The sequence below is a fragment of the Dendrobates tinctorius genome, unplaced genomic scaffold (assembly GCF_039654945.1).
Source record: "Dendrobates tinctorius isolate UK_male_01 unplaced genomic scaffold, ASM3965494v1 ptg000377l, whole genome shotgun sequence".
NCBI lineage: Eukaryota > Metazoa > Chordata > Amphibia > Anura > Dendrobatidae > Dendrobates > Dendrobates tinctorius.
Window position 1 is genome coordinate 3732160 of NW_027362043.1, and position 23431 is coordinate 3755590.

The 23431-nt window shown below is 43.5% G+C and overlaps 1 protein-coding gene across 1 annotated transcript in view; it reads right to left on the reverse strand.

Annotated features, from left to right (window-relative positions):
- PIAS4 (protein inhibitor of activated STAT 4) overlaps window positions 1–22263 on the reverse strand; it is a 66116-nt gene extending 43853 nt beyond the window's left edge. Inside the window, exon 1 of the mRNA XM_073563034.1 lies at window positions 22048–22263. Coding sequence (XP_073419135.1) covers window positions 22048–22185 — 138 coding nt within the window. The 5' untranslated portion in view covers window positions 22186–22263. The remainder of the gene's footprint in view (window positions 1–22047) is intronic.
- Between the last annotated feature and the right edge of the window lie 1168 nt (window positions 22264–23431).

Here is a 23431-nt window from a genome sequence, read left to right on the forward strand (position 1 = left end):
CAGAAGCCGAGGCAATGGTAAAGGTGAAATTGTGCTTACTGTGGGGAGCACAACACACACGCTCATCCACGAGACCTAGCTTAATGTCCCACTTTGAAGGGGTGCACAGGACATCACTGGAAGGCAGAAAAATGCGAACAGTTGGTAGTTAGATTGCAGATAATACTTCATCTGTGTTGCAGCATCACCCTGTGTTCCACACAGTCCAGTCTCAATAGCCAACAGCTTGGACCACATAATCCTCACCCTGATCCTCATGTAGAGTCACAGGAAACAAATGATCCCATACTTGGACACTTTGAGCAGCCTCAGTCAGAAGAAAACAACAGTGGGGGAATTAGTGTCTTAAAGGTCCAGTCTCACATAGCGAAATCGCTAATGCGTCACCGATTTTGTGACGCAACAGCGATCTCGCTACATGTGACACGCAGCAGCGACCAGCCCCCCTGATCGTGCAGGAATGTCATGGGCCATTAATTCGTCATCGATGTCTCACTGGCCAGCGGGCATCGCTGTGTTTGATCGCTGGATTTAGCAGCTTACTAGCGATCGTTTAGCGACGCACCAGCGATCCCTACCAGGTCATATAGTTGTCAGGATCGCTGGTGCGTCGCTAACTGAAACGGGACCCTAAGGCCTCTTTCACACTTCCGTTTTTGGCCATCAGTCAAAATCCGCCAGTTTTTGAAAAAAACGGATCCGCCATCCTTTTTGGCGGATCCGTTTTGTTCCCCATTGAGTTGCATTACCGGCGGATCTTGACGGATGGCCATCCGTTGGATCCGTTTTTTTGCGGATCCACCAAAATGTTTGCGTCCGCCGGCATGCCTGGACGGACCCTGCAACGTTTTTTTTTGGCTGTAGGATCCGCATTTTACAGTGCGTATGCCAGGAGACAGGAAGTCAGCCGGGGATTTAACCCTGAAATCCTTTAAAAAAATTCTCTCTCTCTCTGACTGCGGTTCCTTTAAAATTCTGCATTCAACAGATCCGTCAAAAACCGGTCAGGTGGCATCCGTTTGCTTCAGTTACAAACGGATCCGCTTTCCGCCATTTTGCCGGATTTTAACTGACAACAAAAGACGGAAGTGTGAAAGAGGCCTAAAAGGTGAATGATAAGACACAGTTATCAACAAGACAAGTCAACAAGTCAGGAGGATGACCAGAATAAGGAAGTGAAAGACAAGGTGGTGGATGATGAAGGTACTGACCCAACCTGGCAAGGTGGCATGCAGAGCAAGGACAGCAATGAAGAGAGGGAGGGTTCTGCAGCACAGCAACAGTGAGGAAGAGGCAGCTGGGTGGCCAGAGGGAGAAGGTGGTCAACTGTTCCCCACAGCATCCGCCAAAAGCCAATTCCAAGGCCAGTCTAGAGCTTTTTTACGTAAGGTGCAGAAGACAATAAAATGGTAATTTGCAACCTGTGTCATACCAAGCTGAGTTAAGGTACTGTCACACTTAGCGATGTACCAGCGATCCCGACCAGCGATATGACGCGGTCAGGATCGCTGGTACATCGCTAAGTGGTCGCTAGTGAGCTGCCACACAGGCAGATCTCACCAGCGACATCGCTGGGGACGGGGGTCGCTACTTACCTGTCACACCAGGCGATCCTGCGTCCTCCCGCCCGGCTCCACGCGTCGCTCGTCCTCACAGCAGGAAGCCCAGCAGGAAGCTGACGACGAGAAACAGTCCTGGACGTTCTCGCGCGATCAGCGATAATCAGCGGGGGAGCCGGTCGCTGGTAAGTATCAGACACAGCGATATCGCTAGCAATATCGCTATAACGTCACTAGTTATAGCGATATTGCTAGCGATATCTCTTAGTGTGACATGCCCTTAAGGGCTAGACCGCTACCAGCCTGACCACCATCAGGATTTCATAAAATCCACTCAACTATGCTGTAACATCTGGACGCAGCGTCCAATCCACAGCAAATACTGAAGGAAGGAATACTGAACATGGAAACATACCCTAAATAGTAGGGAATTTTACCATCACTTAACCCCTTAGGTGCCAGAACCAATTTTGACCTTATTGACCAAGCAAAATTTTATACAGTGGCATGTAAAAGTTTGGGCACCCCTGGTCAAAATTCCTGTTATTGTGACCAGTTAAGCAAGTTGAAGATGGAATGATCTCTAAAATGGCTAAAGTTAAAGATGACACATTTTCTCTGTATTTTAGGCCAAAAAAATAATATATTGTCATTTTAAAAATTACAATAAGGAAAATAGGCCAATGCAAAAGTTTAGGCACCCTGCATAGTTAGTACCTAGTAGCACGCCATTTTAAAAATATCACAGCTTGTAAACGCTTTTAGTAGCCAGCCAAGAGTCTTTCAATTCTTGTTTGATGGATTTTCATCCATTCTTCCTTGGAAAATTCTTCCATTTCTGTGAGATTCCTGGGTCGTCTTGCATGCACTGCTATTTTGAGGGCAAAAACCATTAGCTATCGCCTTTTGAGGTAGTCTATTGTGGATTTTGATGTGTGTGATCATTATCCATTTGTAGAAGCCATCCTGTTTTCAAATTCAGCTTGTTTACACATGGTGTTATGTTTGCATCAAGAATTTGTTGAAATTTCATTGACTCCATTCTTCCCTCTACCTGTGAAATGTTCCCTGTGCCATTGTCTGCAACACAACTCCAAAGCATGATTGATCCATCCCCATGCTTAATGGTTGGAGAGATGTTCTTTTCCTGAAATTCTATCCAATTTTTTCTCTGCACATACCTTTGATCATTGCAACCACAGAGTTTTATTTTACCTTCAACGATTCACAAGACTTGTTTCTAAAATGCATGGGCTTGTTTAGATGTTCTTTTGCATACCTCTGATGCTGAATTTTATGGTGAGGGTGCGGGAGAGGTTTTCTTCTGATGACTCTTCCATGAAGGCCATATTTGATAAGGTGTCTCTGAACAGTAGAACAATTACCACAACTCCAGAATCTGCTAAATCTTTCTGAAGGTCTTTTGCAGTCAAGTGGGGGTTCTGATATGCCTTTCTAGCAATCCTACAAGCAGCTCTCTGAAATTTTGCTTGGCCTTCCAGACCTTATCTTGACCTCCACTGTTCCTGTAAACTGCTATTTCTGAATTACATATTGAACTGAGGAAAGGACAACTTGAAAACGCTTTGCTATCTTCTTATAGCCTTCTCCTGCTTTGTGGGCCTCCACCATTTTCAGAGTGCTAGGCAGCTGCTTAAAAGAACCCATGGTGGCTGTTTTTTCACACAAGGTTAGAGGAGGCTATGTGTTTCTAAACCTGTGGAATCTGTATCAGCTGGCCTTTCCTAACATTGAGGGTGAACAAGCCATAACACTTACAGGCTAATTAAGGTCTGAAACCTTGGTCAAAGTTATCTGAGCACACAAATCTCCAAAGGTGCCCAAACTTTAGCATTGGACCATTTTTCTTTTTGTAATTTTTAAAATGTGAAAAAATTACAATGTGTATTACTTTTTAGCCTAAAATACAAAACAAATGTGTCATCTTTAACTTTAGGCCTTTTAGAGATCATTTTATCTTCAACTTGCTTAACTGTTCACAACAGTAATTTTGACCAGGGGTGCCTAAACTTTTGCATGCCACTGTAATTCTGACCAGTGTCCCTTTATGTACAGTAGTTATTACTCTGGATCACTTCGTTTCCCACAGATTGAGAATGATTTTTCATTACATACTGTACTTCATGATAATTCATGGTAAAAATTCTTCAGTTTGACTTGCGTTTATTTATGAAAAATACGAAAATTGGCAAAAATTTTGAAAATCTTTGCACTTTTCAAGCAATTTTATTGCCCTTAAAATCAGAGAGTTATGTCACACATAGTTAATAAATATTTAACGCATGTCTACTTTACAACAGCACAATTTTGAAAACAATTTTTTGTTAGAAAGTTAGAAGAAGGGTTAAAGCAATCCTGTCAGCTGGATTTTACTCAGTAAGCTACAGGCGTTGTCAGGTTGGCGCCATTATACTGATTAAAATGACACTTGCGTTTATGAAATCCGTCTTCTAGATGTTTAATCTTTATTTGTATGTTTTCAGTTAATGAGATTCTGATGCTCAGATAAATATGTAAGCAGAGAACCACAAAGGCCTGCCCACAGCCCCAGAAAATGAGAATCTCATTAACTGAAAACTACAAATAAAGATTAAGCAACCTCAAGATGGACTACATCAACCAAGGTATCATTTTAATCCTAACGGAGCCAACCTGACACTGTCTGTAGGTTACTGTGCACAATCCTGCTGACAGGTTTGCTTTAAAAGTTGACCAGTGATTTCTCATTCTTCCATAAAATAAGGGACCACATTACATTTGAAGTGACTTTGAGGAGTCTATAACAGAAAGAACCCAAAAGTGACACCATGCTAAAAACTGCACCCCTCAAACTGCTTAAAACCACATTTAAGAAGTTTAACAACCCTTCAGTTGCTTCACGAGAACTGAAGCAATGTGGAAGGGAAAAAATGAATAACTTGTCACCAAAAATGTACTTTAGACCCAAACTTTTTTATTTTCAGAAGGATAACAAAAAAAAAAAAAATGGACCACAAAATTTGTTGTGCAATTTCTCCCGAGTACGCAGATACCCCACATGCAGGGGAAAACCACTGGTTGGGGCACATGGCAGAGCTTGGAAGGGAAGGAGCGTCATTTGACTTTTTGAATTTAAAATTTGTTGGAATAATTAGAGGACGCCATGTCGTGTTTGGAGAGCCCCTGATGTGTCTAAACAGTGGAAAGTGACCCCATTTTGGAACACACAACCCCTCAAGGATTGTATCCAGAGGATTGAGCATTTTGAATCCACCAGTACAACACAGAATTTGATAACATTAGATTGTCGTATTGAATATGTTGTCATTATTGTTGAGCACAAGTACTCACTACTCCAGTTTGCATCAGGTACTTGGGTATGCACCGAATATCGCGTGTGCTCAAGTGACATGCTTGAGTCCCTACCCCACATATTTTGCAGCCGCTAAGACACCCAAAGAAAAACATGTGGGGATCCGCGATACTCTGCATACCCGATGCGAGCACTTGCACTCAACACTAGCTGTCATATATTTTTTTTAGTTTTCAAAAAACCCAATTCTAACATTAACCCTAACACAACCCTATCCCCAACCGCAAAGAACAAAAAAAATAATTTTATTTTATGTCTAACTAAGGGTGGGTGGCAAAGGAGGATTTTATATACTATTTTATTTTTTTTTTTACATTTGATCACTTTGATAGGGTCTATCACAGTGATCAAAAGGAACCAATAGGAAGACTTCCCCATTGTTGCCAGGTACTGGCTGGCAGATCTCGGCGGGCGAACTGCGCATGCCCCCGCCATTTTTTCCTTTCAGGAAGATGATGCAGAGGGTCGGGAACGGATCAGAAGGGCCCGGGGATGGCAGATGAATAGAGGAGCATCATTTCTCTCCTGACATGTATATCACGACAGAAGAGAGAAATCATTGTAGCAGCTGGTACACCTTTTAGTTGTCACCGTTATTCAGTGAATAATGGCAATCACGCGATTGGGGACTGGGAAATCCAACCCTGATGTTCTTCAGGGTCTCAGCTACCAAGCCTGGAGATCGCTACAGCCTTATACCCGATCGTCGTTTTAAAATGGCAATGAAGGAATAAGGTCCGTTAGCGGCCACCGTTTTAAGGCATATTAGTGGTTGCAAAGAAGTTAACCTCTTAATGACCAGGCCAAATTTTTTAAATATGACCAGTGTCATTTTATGTGATAACTCTGGAACACTTCAATAAATCCCATCGCCTGAGATTGTTTTTAGAGACAAATTGTACTAAATGATAGTGGTAAATTTGTCAATTTCTTTGTGCATTTATATATAAAAATATCAGAAATTTTACAGAAATGAAAAAAAAAAAAAAAAAATTAGTTTTCGAACGCTGAATGATTATCCCTTAGCCCCTTCCTGACATCCGACGTACTATCCCGTCCATGGGACCTGGGCCCCTATGCCCATGGACGGGATAGTACGTCTACCGCGATCAGCGGCGCCCACGTGGTGAGCGCCGCTAATCGCGGCCGGGTGTCAGCTGATTGTGCCGGGTGTCAGCTGTGATAATGTGTCAGGGGCGGTCATGGACCGCCCCCGACACGTTAACCCCTTGCACACCGCGATCAAACATGATCGCGGTGTACCGGGAGTTAAAGGGAAGCATCGGCAGGGAGGGGGCTCCCTCCGTGCTTCCCTGAGCCCCCCACGGCAGCGCAATGTGCAGCGCTGCTGCGGGGGGCTCCTTTCCTCCAGGCCCCCGAATCCAAGATGGCGACGGGGGCCTTCGGGGGCCTGGAGGAAGCTGGCTTCCTCAGTGCCTGCAAAGCGCAGGCAAGAGGAAGTCTTCTTCAATGCCTGTGACAGATTGCTGATCTGTCACAGTGATCTGTGATGTGACAGATCAGCGATCTGTCACAGGACAGTGATGTCCCACCTGGGACTGTGTCATAAAGTAAAAAAAATATTAAAAAAAAGTAAAATCGCCAAATAAATTAGTAAAAAAAAAAAAAAAAAAAAAAATATTCCCCAATTCATTTTTTGAAAATAAAAAAAAACCAAAACAATAAAAGTACACATATTAGGTATCGCCGCATCCGTAACGACCCGCCCTATAAAACTGTCCCATTAGTTAACCCCTTTAGCGAACCCCTTAATAAAAATAAAAAACGAAGCAAAAAATAATGATTTATTATCATACCGCCAAACAAAAAGTGTAATAACGCGCGATCAAAAAGACACATAAATATCCATGGTACCGCTGAAAACGTCATCTTGTCCTGCAAAAAACGAGCCGCCACACAGCATCATCAGCGAAAAAATAAAAAAGTTATAGCTCGCAGAATAAAGCGATGCAAAAATAATTATTTTTTATATAAAATAGTTTTCATTGCATAAAACCGACAAAACATAAAAAAAAACCGACCTAAATGAGGTATCGCTGTAACCGTACTGACCCGAAGAATAAAACCGCTTTATCAATTTTACTGCACGCGGAACGATGTAAACGCACTTCATGAAACGCTGGTTTTTGTTCATTCTGCGTCCCAAAAATCGGAATAAAAAGCGATCAAAAAATGTCACATGCCCGAAAATGGTACCAATAAAAACGTCAACTCGTCCCGCAAAAAATAAGACCTCACATGACTCGGTGGGTCAAAATACGGAAAAATTATAGCTCTCAATATGTGGTGATGCAAAATCTATTTTTACAATAAAAAGCGTCTTTTAGCGTGCGACAGCTGCCAAAAATAAAAACCGCCATAAATAGTAAATCAAACCCCCCGATATCACCCCCTTAGTTAGGGAAAAATAATAAAATTAAAAAAAAATGTATTTATTTCCATTTTTCCATTAGGGTTAGGGCTAGGGCTGAGATTAGGGTTAGGGGTGTGTTGGGGTTCGGGTTGGAGTTAGAATTGGGGGTTTCCACTGTTTGGGCACATCAGGGGCTCTCCAAATGCAACATGGCATCTGATCTCAATTCCAGCCAATTCTGAGTTGAAAAAGTCATATGGTGCTCCTTCCCTTCCAAGCTCTGCCATGCGCCCAAACAGTGTTTTACCTCCACATGTAGGGTATCAGCCTACTCAGGACAAATTGCAAAACAATTTTTGGGGTCCAATTTCTCCTGTTACCCTTAGGAAAATAAAAAATTGGGGGCAAAAATATCATTTTAGGTTTATCGTTTAGGTACATCAGGGGCTCTCCAAACGCACATGACACCGGCAGACCATTCCATCAAAGTCTGCATTCCAAAATGGCACTGCTTCCCTTCCGAGCCCCGACGTGTGTCCATACAGTAGTTTTCTCCCACATATGGGGTGTCAGCGTACTCAGGACTAATTGGACAACAACTTTTGGGGTCCAATTTCTCCTGTTACCCTTGGGAAAATGAAAAAATTGGGGACTAATTGATCATGTTTGTGGAAAAAAATACGATTTTTTTATTTTCATGTCCTGGCATTATAAACTTCTGTGAAGCCCTTGGGGGTTCAAAGTGCTCACCTCACATCTAGATAAGCTCCTTAGGGGGTCTATTTTTGTCTAGTTTTCAAAATGGGGTCATTTGTGGGGGGTTTCCACTGTTTAGGTACATTAGGGGCTCTCCAAAGGCAACATGACACCCGCAGACCATTCCATCAATGTCTGCATTCCAAAACGTCACTACTTCCCTTCCGATCCCCGACGTGTGTCCATACAGTAGTTTTCTCCCACATATGGGGTGTCAGCGTACTCAGGACTAATTGGACAACAACTTTTGGGGTCCAATTTCTCCTGTTACCCTTGGGAAAATAAAAAAAAATGGTGAGACTAAAAGATCATGTTTGTGGAAAAAATACGAATTTTTTATTTTCACGCCTGGGCGTTATAAACTTCTGTGAAGCACTGGGGGGGTTCAAAGTGCTCACCACACATCTAGATAAGTTCCTTGGGGGGTCTAGTTTACAAAATGGTGTCATTTGTGGGGGGTTTCCACTGTTTAGGTACATCAGGGGTTTTTCAATCGCGACATGGTGTCCGATCTCAATTCCAGCCAAAAACGTCAAATGGCGCTGCTTCCCTTCCGAGCTCTGCCATGCGCCCAAATAGTGGTTTACCCCCACATGTGGGGTATCAGCGTACTCAGGACAAATTGCACAATAACTTTTAGGGTACTGTTACCCTTGGAAAAATAAGAATTGAGGGTGAAAAGGTCATTTTTGTGGAAAAAATATGATTTTTTAATTGTACGGCTTTATGTTATAAACTTCTGTGAAGCCCTTGGGGGTTCAAAGTTCTCACCACACATCTAGATAAGTTCCTTAGGGGGTCTAGTTTCCAAAATGGTGTTATTTGTGGGGGGTTTCCACTGTTTTGGTACATCAGGGGTTTTCCAATCGCGACATGATGTCCGATCTCAATTCCAGCCAAAAACGTCAAATGGCGCTGCTTCCCTTCCGAGCTCTGCCATGCGCCCAAATAGTGGTTTACCCCCACATGTGGGGTATCAGCATACTCAGGACAAATTGCACAATAACTTTTAGGGTCCTGTTACCCTTGGGAAAATAAAAATTGGGGTGAAAAGATCATTTTTGTGGAAAAAAATATGATTTTTTAATTGTACCGCTGTACGTTATAAACTTCTGTAAAGCCCTTGTGGGTTCAAAGTTCTCACCACATATCTAGATAAGTTCCTTGGGGGGTCTAGTTTCCAAAATGGGGTCACTTGTAGGGGGTTTCCACTGTTTAGGTACATCAGGGACTCTCCAAACGTGACTTGGCGTCCGATCTGAATTCCAGCCAATTTTGCATTGAAAAAGTCAAACGGCGCTCCTTCCATTCTGAGCTCTGCCATGCGCCGAAACAGTCGTTCCCCCCCACATATCAGGTATCAGCGTACTCAGGACAAATTGCACAATAACTTTTGCAGTCCAATTTCTCCTGTTACCCTTGGTAAAATAAAAAAAATTGAACCTGAAGTATTTTTTTTGTGAAAAAGTTAGATGTTCATTTTTTTTTTAAATATTCAAAAAAATTCCTGTGACGCACCTAAAGGGTTAATAAACTTCTTGAATGTGGTTTTGAGCACCTTAAGGGGTGCAGTTTTTAGAATGGTGTCACTTTTGGGTATTTTCTGTCATGTACACCCCTCAAAGTGGCTTCAAACGTGATGTGGTCCGTAAAAATAAAATGGTGTTGTAAAAATGAGAAATCGCTGGTCAACTTTTAACCCTTATAACTTCCTAACAAAAAAAAATTTTGGTTTCAAAATTGTGCTGATGTAAAGTAAACATGTGGGAAATGTTACTTATCAAGTTTTTTGTGTGCCGTATCTCTGTGATTTAAGGGCATAAAAATTCAAAGTTGGAAAATTGCGAAATTTTCAAAATTTTTGCCAAATTTCTGTTTTTTTCACAAATAAACGCAAGTTATTTGAATGAAATGTTACCACTAACATGAAGTACAATATGTCACGAGAAAACAATGTCAGAATCACCGGGATCCATGGAAGCGTTCCAGAGTTATGACCTCATAAAGGTACAGTGGTCAGAATTATAAAAATTGGCCCGGTCATGAACGTGCAAACCACCCTTGGGGGTGAAGGGGTTAATCCAGGTAGTCAGACGACACAAAAACCTTAATAAATAACATTTATCTCATGTCTGCTTTACATCAGCACCATTTGTAAAATGTTGTTAGATTTGGCTAGAATTTTAGAAGGTTTAAAAAATGTAGAAATAGTTTTTCATGTTTTCAAATACTTTTTTTTTTAGGGCACTATCCACATTTGAAGTGACTTTGGGGGTCCTATGTATTGGAAACCCCCCAAAAGTGAAACCACTTTAAAAACAGCAACAGTCAATATATTCAAAATTGCTTTGAGGTAGTTTTTTTAACCCTTCAGGTGCTTTTCAGGACTTAATGCAAAGTGACAAAACAGGATTGAATACGTTTATTTTTAAATGTTGAGATTTTGAACAGGCCACTATAGCCAGCTGACTTTAAGGCCATTATTTGGCCATAAACATGACCACACGATCAAGATCTCAGGGAGTCGATGGGGTTAAAGAGGGAGCCCCCCCATACTCTGTTAACCATCTGGATGCTGTAGACATTATGGACAGCAGCATTTAAGGAGTTAAACGACTAGTCGGTACCAACACTGATCGTGGCTGATGCAGCAAGTTTTCAGATATAGCGTACAGCCGACAGCTGCTGGACTGTCACTCGTGGTGGGATGCTAGTCACATATCGCAAGTCAGTAAAAAGACAAATTGGCGGTCACAAAGGCGTTAAGTGACAAATGTTATTAGTTTTTAAGGATTAATTGAAATTTAATTTGGGGTTTTGGTTTTTGACTGACCCTTTAAGGACATATCAGCTTGTCACAAAAACATTCTACTAAGTCTTCTGCACTTTTAGAAAGTGTCAAAAGTACAACTGTCAACAGATATCCACTGTTTAGAAGTTAAACTATCTACTATAGCCTCTTTGAAATTATTTCATATTTTTTCTTGGAGAGCCATTACTGGAGGACATTTTTTTTTTTTGCAGATATCTAGGTAACTGTGAAACGTTTTTTCTGAGCGACGGTCCGCTATTTTGTATTGCACAAGCCCGCCAGCTTTGCACTGGCAGGGATATTAACCCTGAATAGCGTTCCGGAAAGGCCGGGAAAAAAAAAAAAAAAAAACTCTCTCTCCCTCAGGCCACGATTGCTTTAAATTTCAACAATCTGAAATATAATCCTTAAAGGGTTCTCAAATCAAACTCATATATTAAATCCCTAAAACGATACTTTATTGTTTAAAAACCACAAATGTGGTACACACCAGAAAAAATGTGACAGAAAATGAAAAAATAGGTGTTCAAAAATTAGCCCACACTAGGGTAACCCCTATGAGTCCCTATTTGTTTACTGAGCTGTACCCTGCCTGGCTGCGGAGGTTGGCACCCTAAGGGGGGAACGTTGTGGCGCCCCCGCTCACGATGGCTATCCCTGGGGGCCCTGACAAACCCTACAGCCACTAGTGGTCCCTTCTACCCGATATAAGGGAACCCCTAGTTCTAGACAGAGATCAAGCCTGCTCTATAGAGGACCCTGTGTCCCAAGAAAAGAGGTTAAAAACAATTTAGAACACACATGGCATGGGGTGGCATATTAAAGTCCCACAAAAAGATACAGACAACTTCAGTGGGATAACTCAGTTCAGATCATGACTAAATCTTATACACAAGATAAGGAGAGGCATCTTTTACTCAATTGAAAGCCATAGCTCAAAAATTGATTGAGAAATGGCTAAAAAATGCCATCAATAGTCTCCCACTAATAGAAAGCAGAGCTGCAACAGCGGTACTTATCTGCGTTTTTCGCCACCTGCCATCAAATCATGAATGCCTCAACGCGTTTCGCCTTCCAGGGCTCATCAGGAGGCCCGATGCTACGATAATTCGTGTCCCATAAAGGTGCAAATAGCTATTTGCACCTTTATGGGACACGAATTATCGTAGCATCGGGCCTCCTGATGAGCCCTGGAAGGCGAAACGCGTTGAGGCATTCATGATTTGATGGCAGGTGGCGAAAAACGCAGATAAGTACCGCTGTTGCAGCTCTGCTTTCTATTAGTGGGAGACTATTGATGGCATTTTTTAGCCATTTCTCAATCAATTTTTGAGCTATGGCTTTCAATTGAGTAAAAGATGCCTCTCCTTATCTTGTGTATAAGATTTAGTCATGATCTGAACTGAGTTATCCCACTGAAGTTGTCTGTATCTTTTTGTGGGACTTTAATATGCCACCCCATGCCATGTGTGTTCTAAATTGTTTTTAACCTCTTTTCTTGGGACACAGGGTCCTCTATAGAGCAGGCTTGATCTCTGTCTAGAACTAGGGGTTCCCTTATATCGGGTAGAAGGGACCACTAGTGGCTGTAGGGTTTGTCAGGGCCCCCAGGGATAGCCATCGTGAGCGGGGGCGCCACAACGTTCCCCCCTTAGGGTGCCAACCTCCGCAGCCAGGCAGGGTACAGCTCAGTAAACAAATAGGGACTCATAGGGGTTACCCTAGTGTGGGCTAATTTTTGAACACCTATTTTTTCATTTTCTGTCACATTTTTTCTGGTGTGTACCACATTTGTGGTTTTTAAACAATAAAGTATCGTTTTAGGGATTTAATATATGAGTTTGCTTTAAATTTCACCATCTTGCTGGCTGCAGCGGATCCATATACAAAACGGATCCAGTGGCAGAAATTGCAGGAAACATTTTAGTGCCATTTTCACCCATTTTCCCGTGTGAAATGTAAAATCTTGGGCTAAAACAACATTTTAGTGGTAAATGTATATTTTTTTTTTTCCTCACTGCCAAACGGCAGAAAATTCTGTGACACACCTGTGGTGTCAATATAAACAATGAACCCCTAGATGAATTCATTGTGGGGTATAGTTTGTACAATTAGGTCACTTATGAGGGATTTCTGCTGTTCTGGCACCTCGGGGGCTCTAACAAAGTGACATGGCACCCTCAAACCATTCATGCAAAATCTGAACTCCATTATGGCGCCTCTTCCCTTCTGAGCTTTGCACTGTGCCTCAAAAGTAGCTTTTTACAACATACGGGGTATCTATGTACTCAAAAAATTTGCACAACCAATTTTGGGGGTTCATGTTCACATAACATGGGGCAGCATGGTGGCTCAGTGGTTAACACTGCAGCCTTGCAGCGCTGGAGTCCTGGGTTCAAATCCCACCAAGGACAACATCTGCAAGGAGTTTGTATGCTCTCCCTGTGTTTGCGTGGGTTTCCTCCCACATTCCAAACACATACTGATAGGGAATTTAGATTGTGAGCCCCATCAGGGACAGTGATGATAATGTGTGCAAAATGTAAAGCTCTGCGGAGTACAGTTGTGGCCAAAAGTATTGACACCCCTGCAATTCTGTCAGATAATACTCAGTTTCTTCCTGAAAATGATTGCAAACACAAATTCTTTGGTATTATCTTTATTTAATTTGTCTTAAATGAAAAAACACAAAAAGAATTGTCCTAACATAAAAAAAAGAGGGTGGACAAAAGTATTGGCACTGTTCGAAAAATCATGTGATGCTTCTCTAATTTGTGTAATTAACAGCACCTGTAACTTACCTGTGGCACCTAACAGGTGTTGGCAATAACTAAATCACACTTGCAGCCAGTTGACATGGATTAACGTTGACTCAACCTCTGTCCTGTGGTCTTGTGTGTACCACATTGAGCATGGAGAAAAGAAAGAAGACCAAAGAACTGTCTGAGGACTTGAGAAACCAAATTGTGAGGAAGCATGAGCAATCTCAAGGCTACAAGTCCATCTCCAAAGACCTGAATGTTCCTGTGTCTACCGTGCGCAGTGTCATCAAGAAGTTTAAAGCCCATGGCACTGTGGCTAACCTCCCTAGATGTGGACGGAAAAGAAAAAATGACAAGAGATTTCAACGCAAGATTGTGCGGATGTTGGATAAAGAACCTCGACTAACATCCAAACAAGTTCAAGCTACCCTGCAGTGTCAACCCGTACTATCCGTCAGCGTCTGAATGAAAAGGGACTGTATGGTAGGAGACCCAGGAAGACCCCACTTCTTACCCCGAGACATAAAAAAGCCAGGTTGGAGTTTGCCAAAACTTACCAGAAAAAGCCTAAAACGTTTTGGAAGAATGTTCTCTGGTCAGATGAGACAAAAGTAGAGCTTTTTGGGCAAAGGCATCAACATAGAGTTTACAGGAGAAAAAAAGAGGCATTCAAAGAAAAGAACACGGTCCCTACAGTCAAACATGGCGGAGGTTCCCTGATGTTTTGGGGTCGCTTTGCTGCCTCTGGCACTGGACTGCTTGACCGTGTGCATGGCATTATGAAGTCTGAAGACTACCAACAAATTTTGCAGCATAATGTAGGGCCCAGTGTGAGAAAGCTGGGTCTCCCTCAGATGTCATGGGTCTTCCAGCAGGACAATGACCCAAAACACACTTCAAAAAGCACTAGAAAATGGTTTGAGAGAAAGCACTGGAGACTTCTAAGGTGGCCAGCAATGAGTCCAGACCTGAATCCCATAGAACACCTGTGGAGAGATCTAAAAATGTTGGAGAAGGCACCCTTCAAATATCAGGGACCTGGAGCAGTTTGCCAAAGAAGAATGGTCTAAAATTCCAGCAGAGCATTGTAAGAAACTCATTGATGGTTACCGGAAGCGGCTGGTCGCAGTTATTTTGGCTAAAGGTTGTGCACCCAAGTATTAGGCTGAGGGTGCCAATACTTTTGTCTGGCCCATTTTTGGAGTTTTGTGTGAAATGATCAATGTTTTGCTTTTTGCTTCATTCTCTTTTGTGTTTTTTCATTTAAGACAAATTAAATGAAGATAATAATACCAAAGAATTTGTGTTTGCAATCATTTTCAGGAAGAAACTGAGTATTATCTGACAGAATTGCAGGGGTGTCAATACTTTTGGCCACAACTTTATGTTAGCGCTATATAAAAATAAAGATTATTATTATACCATCTTTGTAAAAATTAAAGTTTGCAGATAAAAACTTTATTATGGGAAAAAAAATTTTCTCCCACTTTCACAGATCAACGTTGTAAAATTTTGTGAAGCATCTGGTGGTTAAAAGGTGCTCACCACACGTCTAAATTCCTTGAGGGATCAAGCTTCCAAAATGGGGTCACTTGTGCCTTACCAGTGCACCCCCCCCCCCCTACAAACACATCCATCATGGGCTCTCCAAACTCGACGTGACATCCCCAGACCATTCCATTAAAGTCTTAACCCCTTCAGGCCGCAGCCCATTTTCATTTTTGTGTTTCTTTCTTGCTCCCCTGCTTCCCAGAGTCATAACTTTTTTTTATGTTTCTGTCAATATGGCCATGGGCTTGCTTTTTTGTGGGATGAGTTGTACTTTTGAACAACATCATTGGTTTTACCATATCATACTAAACAGGAAAAAAAATTAAGTGCCGTGAAACTGCAATTCCACAACGGTTTTCTAGGTTTTTTTTTTACCATGTTCACCAAATGCTAAAACTGACCTGCCGTTATGATTCTCCAGGTCATTACAAGTTTGTAGATACCAAACATGCCACCTGTGTGCAGTAGAAATGCTCATTTGCTATGTGTGCCGATCGGAGTTCATAGCAATCTGGCAATGACAACCACCAGGGTCTGCTGCAGACCTCGGGTTGTCATGACAAACGGGAGTCAATGATTAGTGACGTTATTCCGGCATCATCACATTAAATGCCATTGTCAGAAATTGACAGCACCATTTAACAGGTTAAAAGCCGCGGGTAGAACAGCAGATGTGTGCTGGGAAAGATGTGGGCTCATTGCCAAAGCCCACATCAAAGGGAGAGACAGTACATTGTACGACGCATATAGTCATGGGCTTAATTGTGAGTTTCAGAAAGTTACTCCTTCCTTTCAGAGCCTTGCCATCCACCCAAACAGTAGTTTTCCCCCCATATACGGCTATCAGTGTACTCAGGAGAAATTACACAAAAATTTGTATTGTGCAATTTCTCATGTCACCATTGTGAAAATAAAAATAATACAACTGTAGAGTCCAAAAATTGTGCGTGTCAAAAATTGGATTTATATTTTCACAGCTTAATGTTATAAATGTGTGAAGCACCTGGGGGGCTCAAGGTGCTCATCACACATTAGAAATATACGTTGAAAACCTAGTTTCCAAAATAGAGCCACTGGTAGGCAGTACATCACGGTCTCTCCAAACGCGACATGGCGTCTGCTAATTATTCCAGCCAACTTTGCGTTCAAAAAGTCAAACGGTGTGCCTTCCTTTTCGAGTCCTGCTGTGCGCCCAAACAATAGTTTTACACCACATATGGAGTATTGGCGTACTCAACCATAGAAAATACCCAACTAATCCACCACTCGCCTCCCTACTCCTCCTCATATCACTACATTGGCTCCCAATTCCCCAATCGTATCCAGTTCAAACTACTAACACTGACCCACAAAGCCGTCATTCAGCTCTCTCCCCCATATATCTCCAAACTAATCTGTCAGGAGATTACGCGCGGGAAGACCAGTCCTCACTAGTGATGAGCGAACATGCTCGTATAACTCATCATCCGAGCATGTTCGTGTGCTAACCGAGCGTCTTCTGCGTGCTCAAAAAAATATGTTCATGTCCAAGCAGCTGTTAAAACAGCAGCAACACATGCACTGATTGCCTGCTTGTTAGGCAATCCCTGCATGTGTTGTGGCTAACAGCTCCTAGACATGCAACCGCGGGGACTCGAACATATTATTCAAGCACGCTGGAGACACTTGATTAACACATGAGCTAATCTGAGCACGCTAGCTCATTACTATTCCTCACCTAATCGCCTCCAAGACTTCTTCCCAACATCCCCCATCCTCTGGAATTCTGTGCCCCAAGATATCAGATTATCCATCAACTTTTAGACAGAACTTAAAAACCTATCTCTTCAAGAAAGCCAACAGCCTACAATAAGTCTGCTGTCACCTCACCACTACCTAAGCTGCCACAATTCCCCCAACCTACTGTCTCCTTCCCCATTATCCTCTAGACTGTAAACCCACTGGGCCCTCTGAACTAGTCCATTAGTTCCAGTGCTGTGGAGTCAGAGTCTTGGTGTTGGATTCGGAGTCTCTGTCCATTTTGGTGCAGTTGGAGTCAGTATAAAATGGATTGACTCAGACACCTAAAACATATAAAATGGTACACTAGTTCAGTGCAGGATGTGCTGTGTTTCCATAATAATTTGGGAAAGTTATGAAATGTCTGTTCTGTTCCTGATCTAAGGGTCTAGGCTTTTAGGTGAGATTAATCTGTGCTGCACTTTATGTACAGGCTCAGTAGTGAGGCAGTGCTGTGGGGTCAGGAGTCACGGAAATGTCCTATAAATGTCTGTTCTGTTCCTGATCTAATGATCTGGGCTTTTAGCTGAGATGAATCTGTGCTGCACTTTATGTACAGGCTCAGTAGTGAGGCAGTGCTGTGGGGTCAGGAGTCAGGGAAATGTCCTATAAATGTCTGTTCTGTTCCTGATCTAATGATCTGGGCTTTTAGCTGAGATGAATCTGTGCTGCACTTTATGTACAGGCTCAGTAGTGAGGCAGTGCTGTGGGGTCAGGAGTCAGGGAAATGTCCTATAAATGTCTGTACTGACCTGATATAATGGTCTGGGCTTTTAGCTGAGATGAATCTGTGCTGCACTTTATGTACATGCTCAGTAGTGAGGCAGTGCTGTGGGATCAGGAGTCAGGGAAATGTCCTATAAATGTCTGTTCTGTTCCTGATCTAATGATCTGGGCTTTTAGCTGAGATGAATCTGTGCTGCACTTTATGTACAGGCTCAGTAGTGAGGCAGTGCTGTGGGGTCAGGAGTCAGGGAAATGTCCTATAAATGTCTGTTCTGTTCCTGATCTAATGATCTGGGCTTTTAGCTGAGATGAATCTGTGCTGCACTTTATGTACAGGCTCAGTAGTGAGGCAGTGCTGTGGGGTCAGGAGTCAGGGAAATGTCCTATAAATGTCTGTACTGACCTGATATAATGGTCTGGGCTTTTAGCTGAGATGAATCTGTGCTGCACTTTATGTACATGCTCAGTAGTGAGGCAGTGCTGTGGGATCAGGAGTCAGGGAAATGTCCTATAAATGTCTGTTCTGTTCCTGATCTAATGATCTGGGCTTTTAGCTGAGATGAATCTGTGCTGCACTTTATGTACAGGCTCAGTAGTGAGGCAGTGCTGTGGGGTAAGGAGTCAGGGAAATGTCCTATAAATATCTGTCCTGTTCCTGATCTAATGATCTGGGCTTTTAGCTGAGATGAATCTGTGCTGCACTTTATGTACATGCTCAGTAGTGAGGCAGGGCTGTGGGGTCAGGAGTCAGGGAAATGTCCTATAAATGTCTGTCCTGTACCTGATATAATGATCTGGGCATTTAGGTGAGATGAATCTGTGCTGCACTTTATGTACAAATAAAGTCCGTGGAGCCTCATTTAAGAGTCTCAAACACGGAACTAGCCAGATCTTCCTCCAGGGAAGGACCCTTGTTATATCTGTAAACTCGTAAAGAGCTGGATATTGACTTAAAGGGCCACTTAATATGGTGGTAATGGTGGTTTCCGAAAGGAGCCACTCCTTGGCTGGGTCCTTCACTGGAGGAAGATCTGGCTAGTCCCGTGTTTGAGACTCTTAAATGAGGCTCCACGGACTTAATTTGCATATTCGTATTTCCCAGGGAGCAATGCATCTAGGATCTCACTGATTGAGTGCCTTTGCCGGCTGCCGCAGTGATTTCTTTGACTGGTCTCCCTGAGGTCAGTGATTGTTTTGTGATGTTGCACTTTATGTACAGGCTCAGTGGTGAGGCAGTGCTGTGGGGTCAGGGAAATGTTCTATAAGGGTATGTGCACACGCTGCGGATTCTGCTGCGGTTCCGCAGTGGATTTGGCCGTTTTTGCTGCGGTGTACAGCACCATAATATCCTATGGATATCAAAAACCGCAGTGCAGACGGTGCAGATTTTTCCGCACGGTTTTCCTGCGGTTTCTAAACCGCAGAAAGAATTGACATGTCAATTCTTTCTGCGGATTCCGCTGCGGTTTGCAATCTCCCCCATTGTGGAGATGAATAACCGCAGGCTAATCCGCAGGTAAAACCGCAGGTCTTTTAACCTGCGGATTTTACAAAATCTGCACCCCAATCCGCAGCGTGTGCACATGCCCTAAATGTCTGTCCTGTTCTAATGATCTGGGCTTTTAGGTGAGATGAATCTGTGCTGCACTTTATGTACATGCTCAGTAGTGAGGCAGTGCTGTGGGGTCAGGAGTCAGGGAAATGTCCTATAAATGTCTGTCCTCTTCCTGATCTAATGATCTGGGCTTTTAGGTGAGATGAATCTGTGCTGCACTTTATGCACATGCTCAGTAGTGAGGCAGTGCTGTGGGGTCAGGAGTCAGGGAAATGTCCTATAAATGTCTGTTCTGTTCCTGATCTAATGATCTGGGCTTTTAGGTGAGATGAATCTGTGCTGCACTTTATGTACAGGCTCAGTAGTGAGGCAGTGCTGTGGGGTCAGGAGTCAGGGAAATGTCCTATAAATGTCTGTCCTCTTCCTGATCTAATGATCTGGGCTTTTAGGTGAGATGAATCTGTGCTGCACTTTATGCACATGCTCAGTAGTGAGGCAGTGCTGTGGGGTCAGGAGTCAGGGAAATGTCCTATAAATGTCTGTTCTGTTCCTGATCTAATGATCTGGGCTTTTAGGTGAGATGAATCTGTGCTGCACTTTATGTACAGGCTCAGTAGTGAGGCAGTGCTGTAGGATCAGGAGTCAGGGAAATGTCCTATAAATGTCTGTCCTGATAATAATAATAATAATAATAAATTTTATTTTTATAGCGCCGACATATTCCGCAGCACTTTACATTTCAGAGGGGATTTGTACAGACAATAGACATTACAGCATAACAATAATCACATACAGTAGATTATAACAAATACCAAGAGGAGTGAGGGCCCTGCTCGCAAGCTTACAGTCTATGAGGAAAGAGGTAGACACGAAAGGTGGGTGGTAACAGTTGCCCTGATTGTATGGACCAGCCATAATGTTAAGTGTGTAACAGTACAGACACAGAGGGCTAATGGATGCATAAAGCATGTGGGAACATGATGCTGGGAACCTGGTTATGGTAAAACTTTTGGCTCTGCCACACAGGGATAGGTTAGGTTAATGTGTTGAGGCGATAGGCCAGTCTGAATAAATGCGTTTTCAGGACACGCTTAAAATTGTGGGGATTGGGGACTAATCGTATTGACCTGGGAAGTGCATTCCAAAGAATTGGCGCGGCACGTGTAAAGTCTTGGAGACGGGAGTGGGAGGTTCTGACTATTGAGGATACTAACCTCAGGTCATCAGCAGAACGGAGGGCGCGGGTAGGGTGGTATACTGAAACAAGGGAGGAGATGTAGGGTGGTGCTGAGCCATTGAGGGCTTTGTGGGTGAGGGTAATAAGTTTATACTGAATTCTGGAGTGGATGGGTAGCCAGTGTAATGACTGGCACAAGGTCCTGATCCTGGTCCTGATCTAATGATCTGGACTTTTGGGTGAGATGAATCTGTGCTGCACTTTATGTACATGCTCAGTAGTGAGGCAGGGCTGTGGGGTCAGGGAAATGTTCTATAAAGGTCGGTCCTGTTCCTGATCTAATAATCTGGGCTTTTGGGTGAGATGAATCTGTGCTGCACTTTATGTACATGCTCAGTAGTGAGGCAGGGCTGTGGGGTCAGGGAAATGTTCTATAAAGGTCGGTCCTGTTCCTGATCTAATGATCTGGGCTTTTAGGTGAGATGAATCTGTGCTGCATTTTATGCACATGCTCAGTAGTGAGGCAGTGCTGTGGGGTCAGGAGTCAGGGAAATGTCCTATAAAGGTCTGTCCTGTTCCTGATCTAATGATCTGGGCTTTTAGCTGACATGAATCTGTGCTGTCCTTTATGTACAGGCTCAGTAGTGAGGCAGTGCTGTGGGGTCAGGAGTCAGGGAAATGTCCTATAAAGGTCTGTCCTGTTCCTGATCTAATGATCTGGGCTTTTAGGTGAGATGAATCTGTGCTGCACTTTATGTACAGGCTCAGTAGTGAGGCAGTGCTGTGGGGTCGGAGTAGGGGAGTCAAGAGTCCGGGAAATTGAGGAGTCAGGGTCGGTGGTTTGGTTTACTGACTCCACAGCCCTGGTTAGTTCATTGTAATTCATTTGTATTTTGTATGTAACCGGCATATACACGGTGCTCTAAAAATCTTGAACGTTTAGAGGGATATTCCTGTTGTAAATATTTGTCACTTTTCCCCTGGATTAGGAATAGCTGGTAAATCTGAGGGTCAAACTGCTGGGACCCCCAATGATCTCTATAACAGGGGTCTCCGATCCTTTTGTAAACGAAGCATACAAGCTATCGCTCATCTATGGAAGATAGCGTCGCATCGATGTGCACATTTACACCACGGATTCCCGACCCCACAATCATACAGTCCATAGGTGACAGTGGTAGAATTGTGAACCCTGGCAGTGGCAAGATCCCAGCATCCACCTTTACTGCCACATACACACCACTTCATGTAGCTGCCATTTCATGGGCACCAAGCACACAACATCGTTCACAGAAACTCTGAACACCGAGCCAAGTCTAATGGGCGGGCTCAGGCCTACACCACAACCATGCATTGATGAGCAGGAAGGCTGCGTGCACGCTCAGATGTGCAGAGCGGCCTCTTCCCACCCGACAGGAAGTGGGAGTGACGCGGGCATCTGCTGCACTGCAGGAAGCGAACAGAATGGGCGCACAACGGGCAGCAGCGTGCACTGAGCTGGGGGCCACCAATGGCTCCCGGCTTCCTCCAACAGGCTTCTAGGACCATTAGGAGAACACGCACTGAGAACGAAGACCAATGACGCATCGTTGGCGGAACCTGCCCCATCTTTCCCGGTCTCACCTTCGCTTCCACAAGCTCTGCCGCCATCTTGGACTCCAGCGACCTCCGCGCCGGCAGACGACGACGCCCCGCGTGACACAATTCCGCTGTATCAGACCTATCCCCATCCGCTCCACGCGCCTGCGCTCGACGCCTCATGCTTGATTTTTCGCCAATTACAGGAGGCGGGGTCTTCCCACTGCTGTGCCGTTGTGACGCAGTGCTTTGTCAGGAGAAATGGCGGGCTCGGAGGGTTTGAGGGGAAGGCGCAGTGACGAGCTGCCCTTACCAAGTTTTCATTCCGGGCAGGGCTCATTTGCTGGTCACTGGGTATGGACTAGGCTTCCTATGGATAGGGCTAAGTCACTGGTGTAGGCCTGTGCCCATTACCTAGGACATTAATCCCTGACACACCATTTTATGTGTTTTACACCTTTTGTTCTTCCCCAATGCCATACAGTTTGGATTACTCTGGGGACATGAGGGCTTGTCGTTTTTGCGGCATGAGTTCTGAATCATGCCGTTCTACAGTACAATGTATTAACCAGCTTGTTGTGGCACCCTCTTACACGTTTTTGTTTTTTTTAAATTTTATAATTAAAAGTATAAAAAACACAAGAAAAAGTGTGGTTCCACTTGTTTCGCGGCAGCTATGTGGACCAGCTGTGCAGGTATCAGCCTCGTATCAAGGGCCGGCTCCAGGTTTTTGTGGGCCCAAGGTGAAAGAGTCTCAGGGGGCCCCTTTAACACATACCACAATTCATAATGCACAGATACGGCAGAGAACTATAGGTATAGTACAGTGCCAAAGATTTCACTTCCATTACATGAGTGTTATCTATTGTACATTCTACAATAGCTGAGAAACCAGATAGTATAGTCCTCCATACAGTATTATGCTCCATATTTGCTCCATACAGAATAATGAGCCCCCCATATAAAGCTCCATAGAGTTTAAAGGGCAGAACATAGTCCTCCATACAGTATTATGGGCGCTACATAGTCCTCCATACAGTATTATGGGCGCTACATAGTCCTCCATATAGTATTATGGGCACCAAAAAATCCTCAATACAGTATTATAAGCACCACATAGGGCTCCATAAAGAATAATAGAATAATGAGCCCCATATATTGCTCCATACAGTATTATAGGCACCGTATGGTGCTCCATACAGAACATGCCCCATATAAAGCTTCTTACAGTATCATGGGCACCACATAGTGCTTCATACAGAATTATGGGTACCACACAGTTCTCCATACAGTTTTATGGGAACTACATAGTGCTCCATACAGAATAATGAGCCCCTTATGTTGCTCCATACAGTATTATGGGCACCACATAGTGCTCCATACAGAATAATTATCCCCATATATTGATCTATACAGTATTATGGGCTTG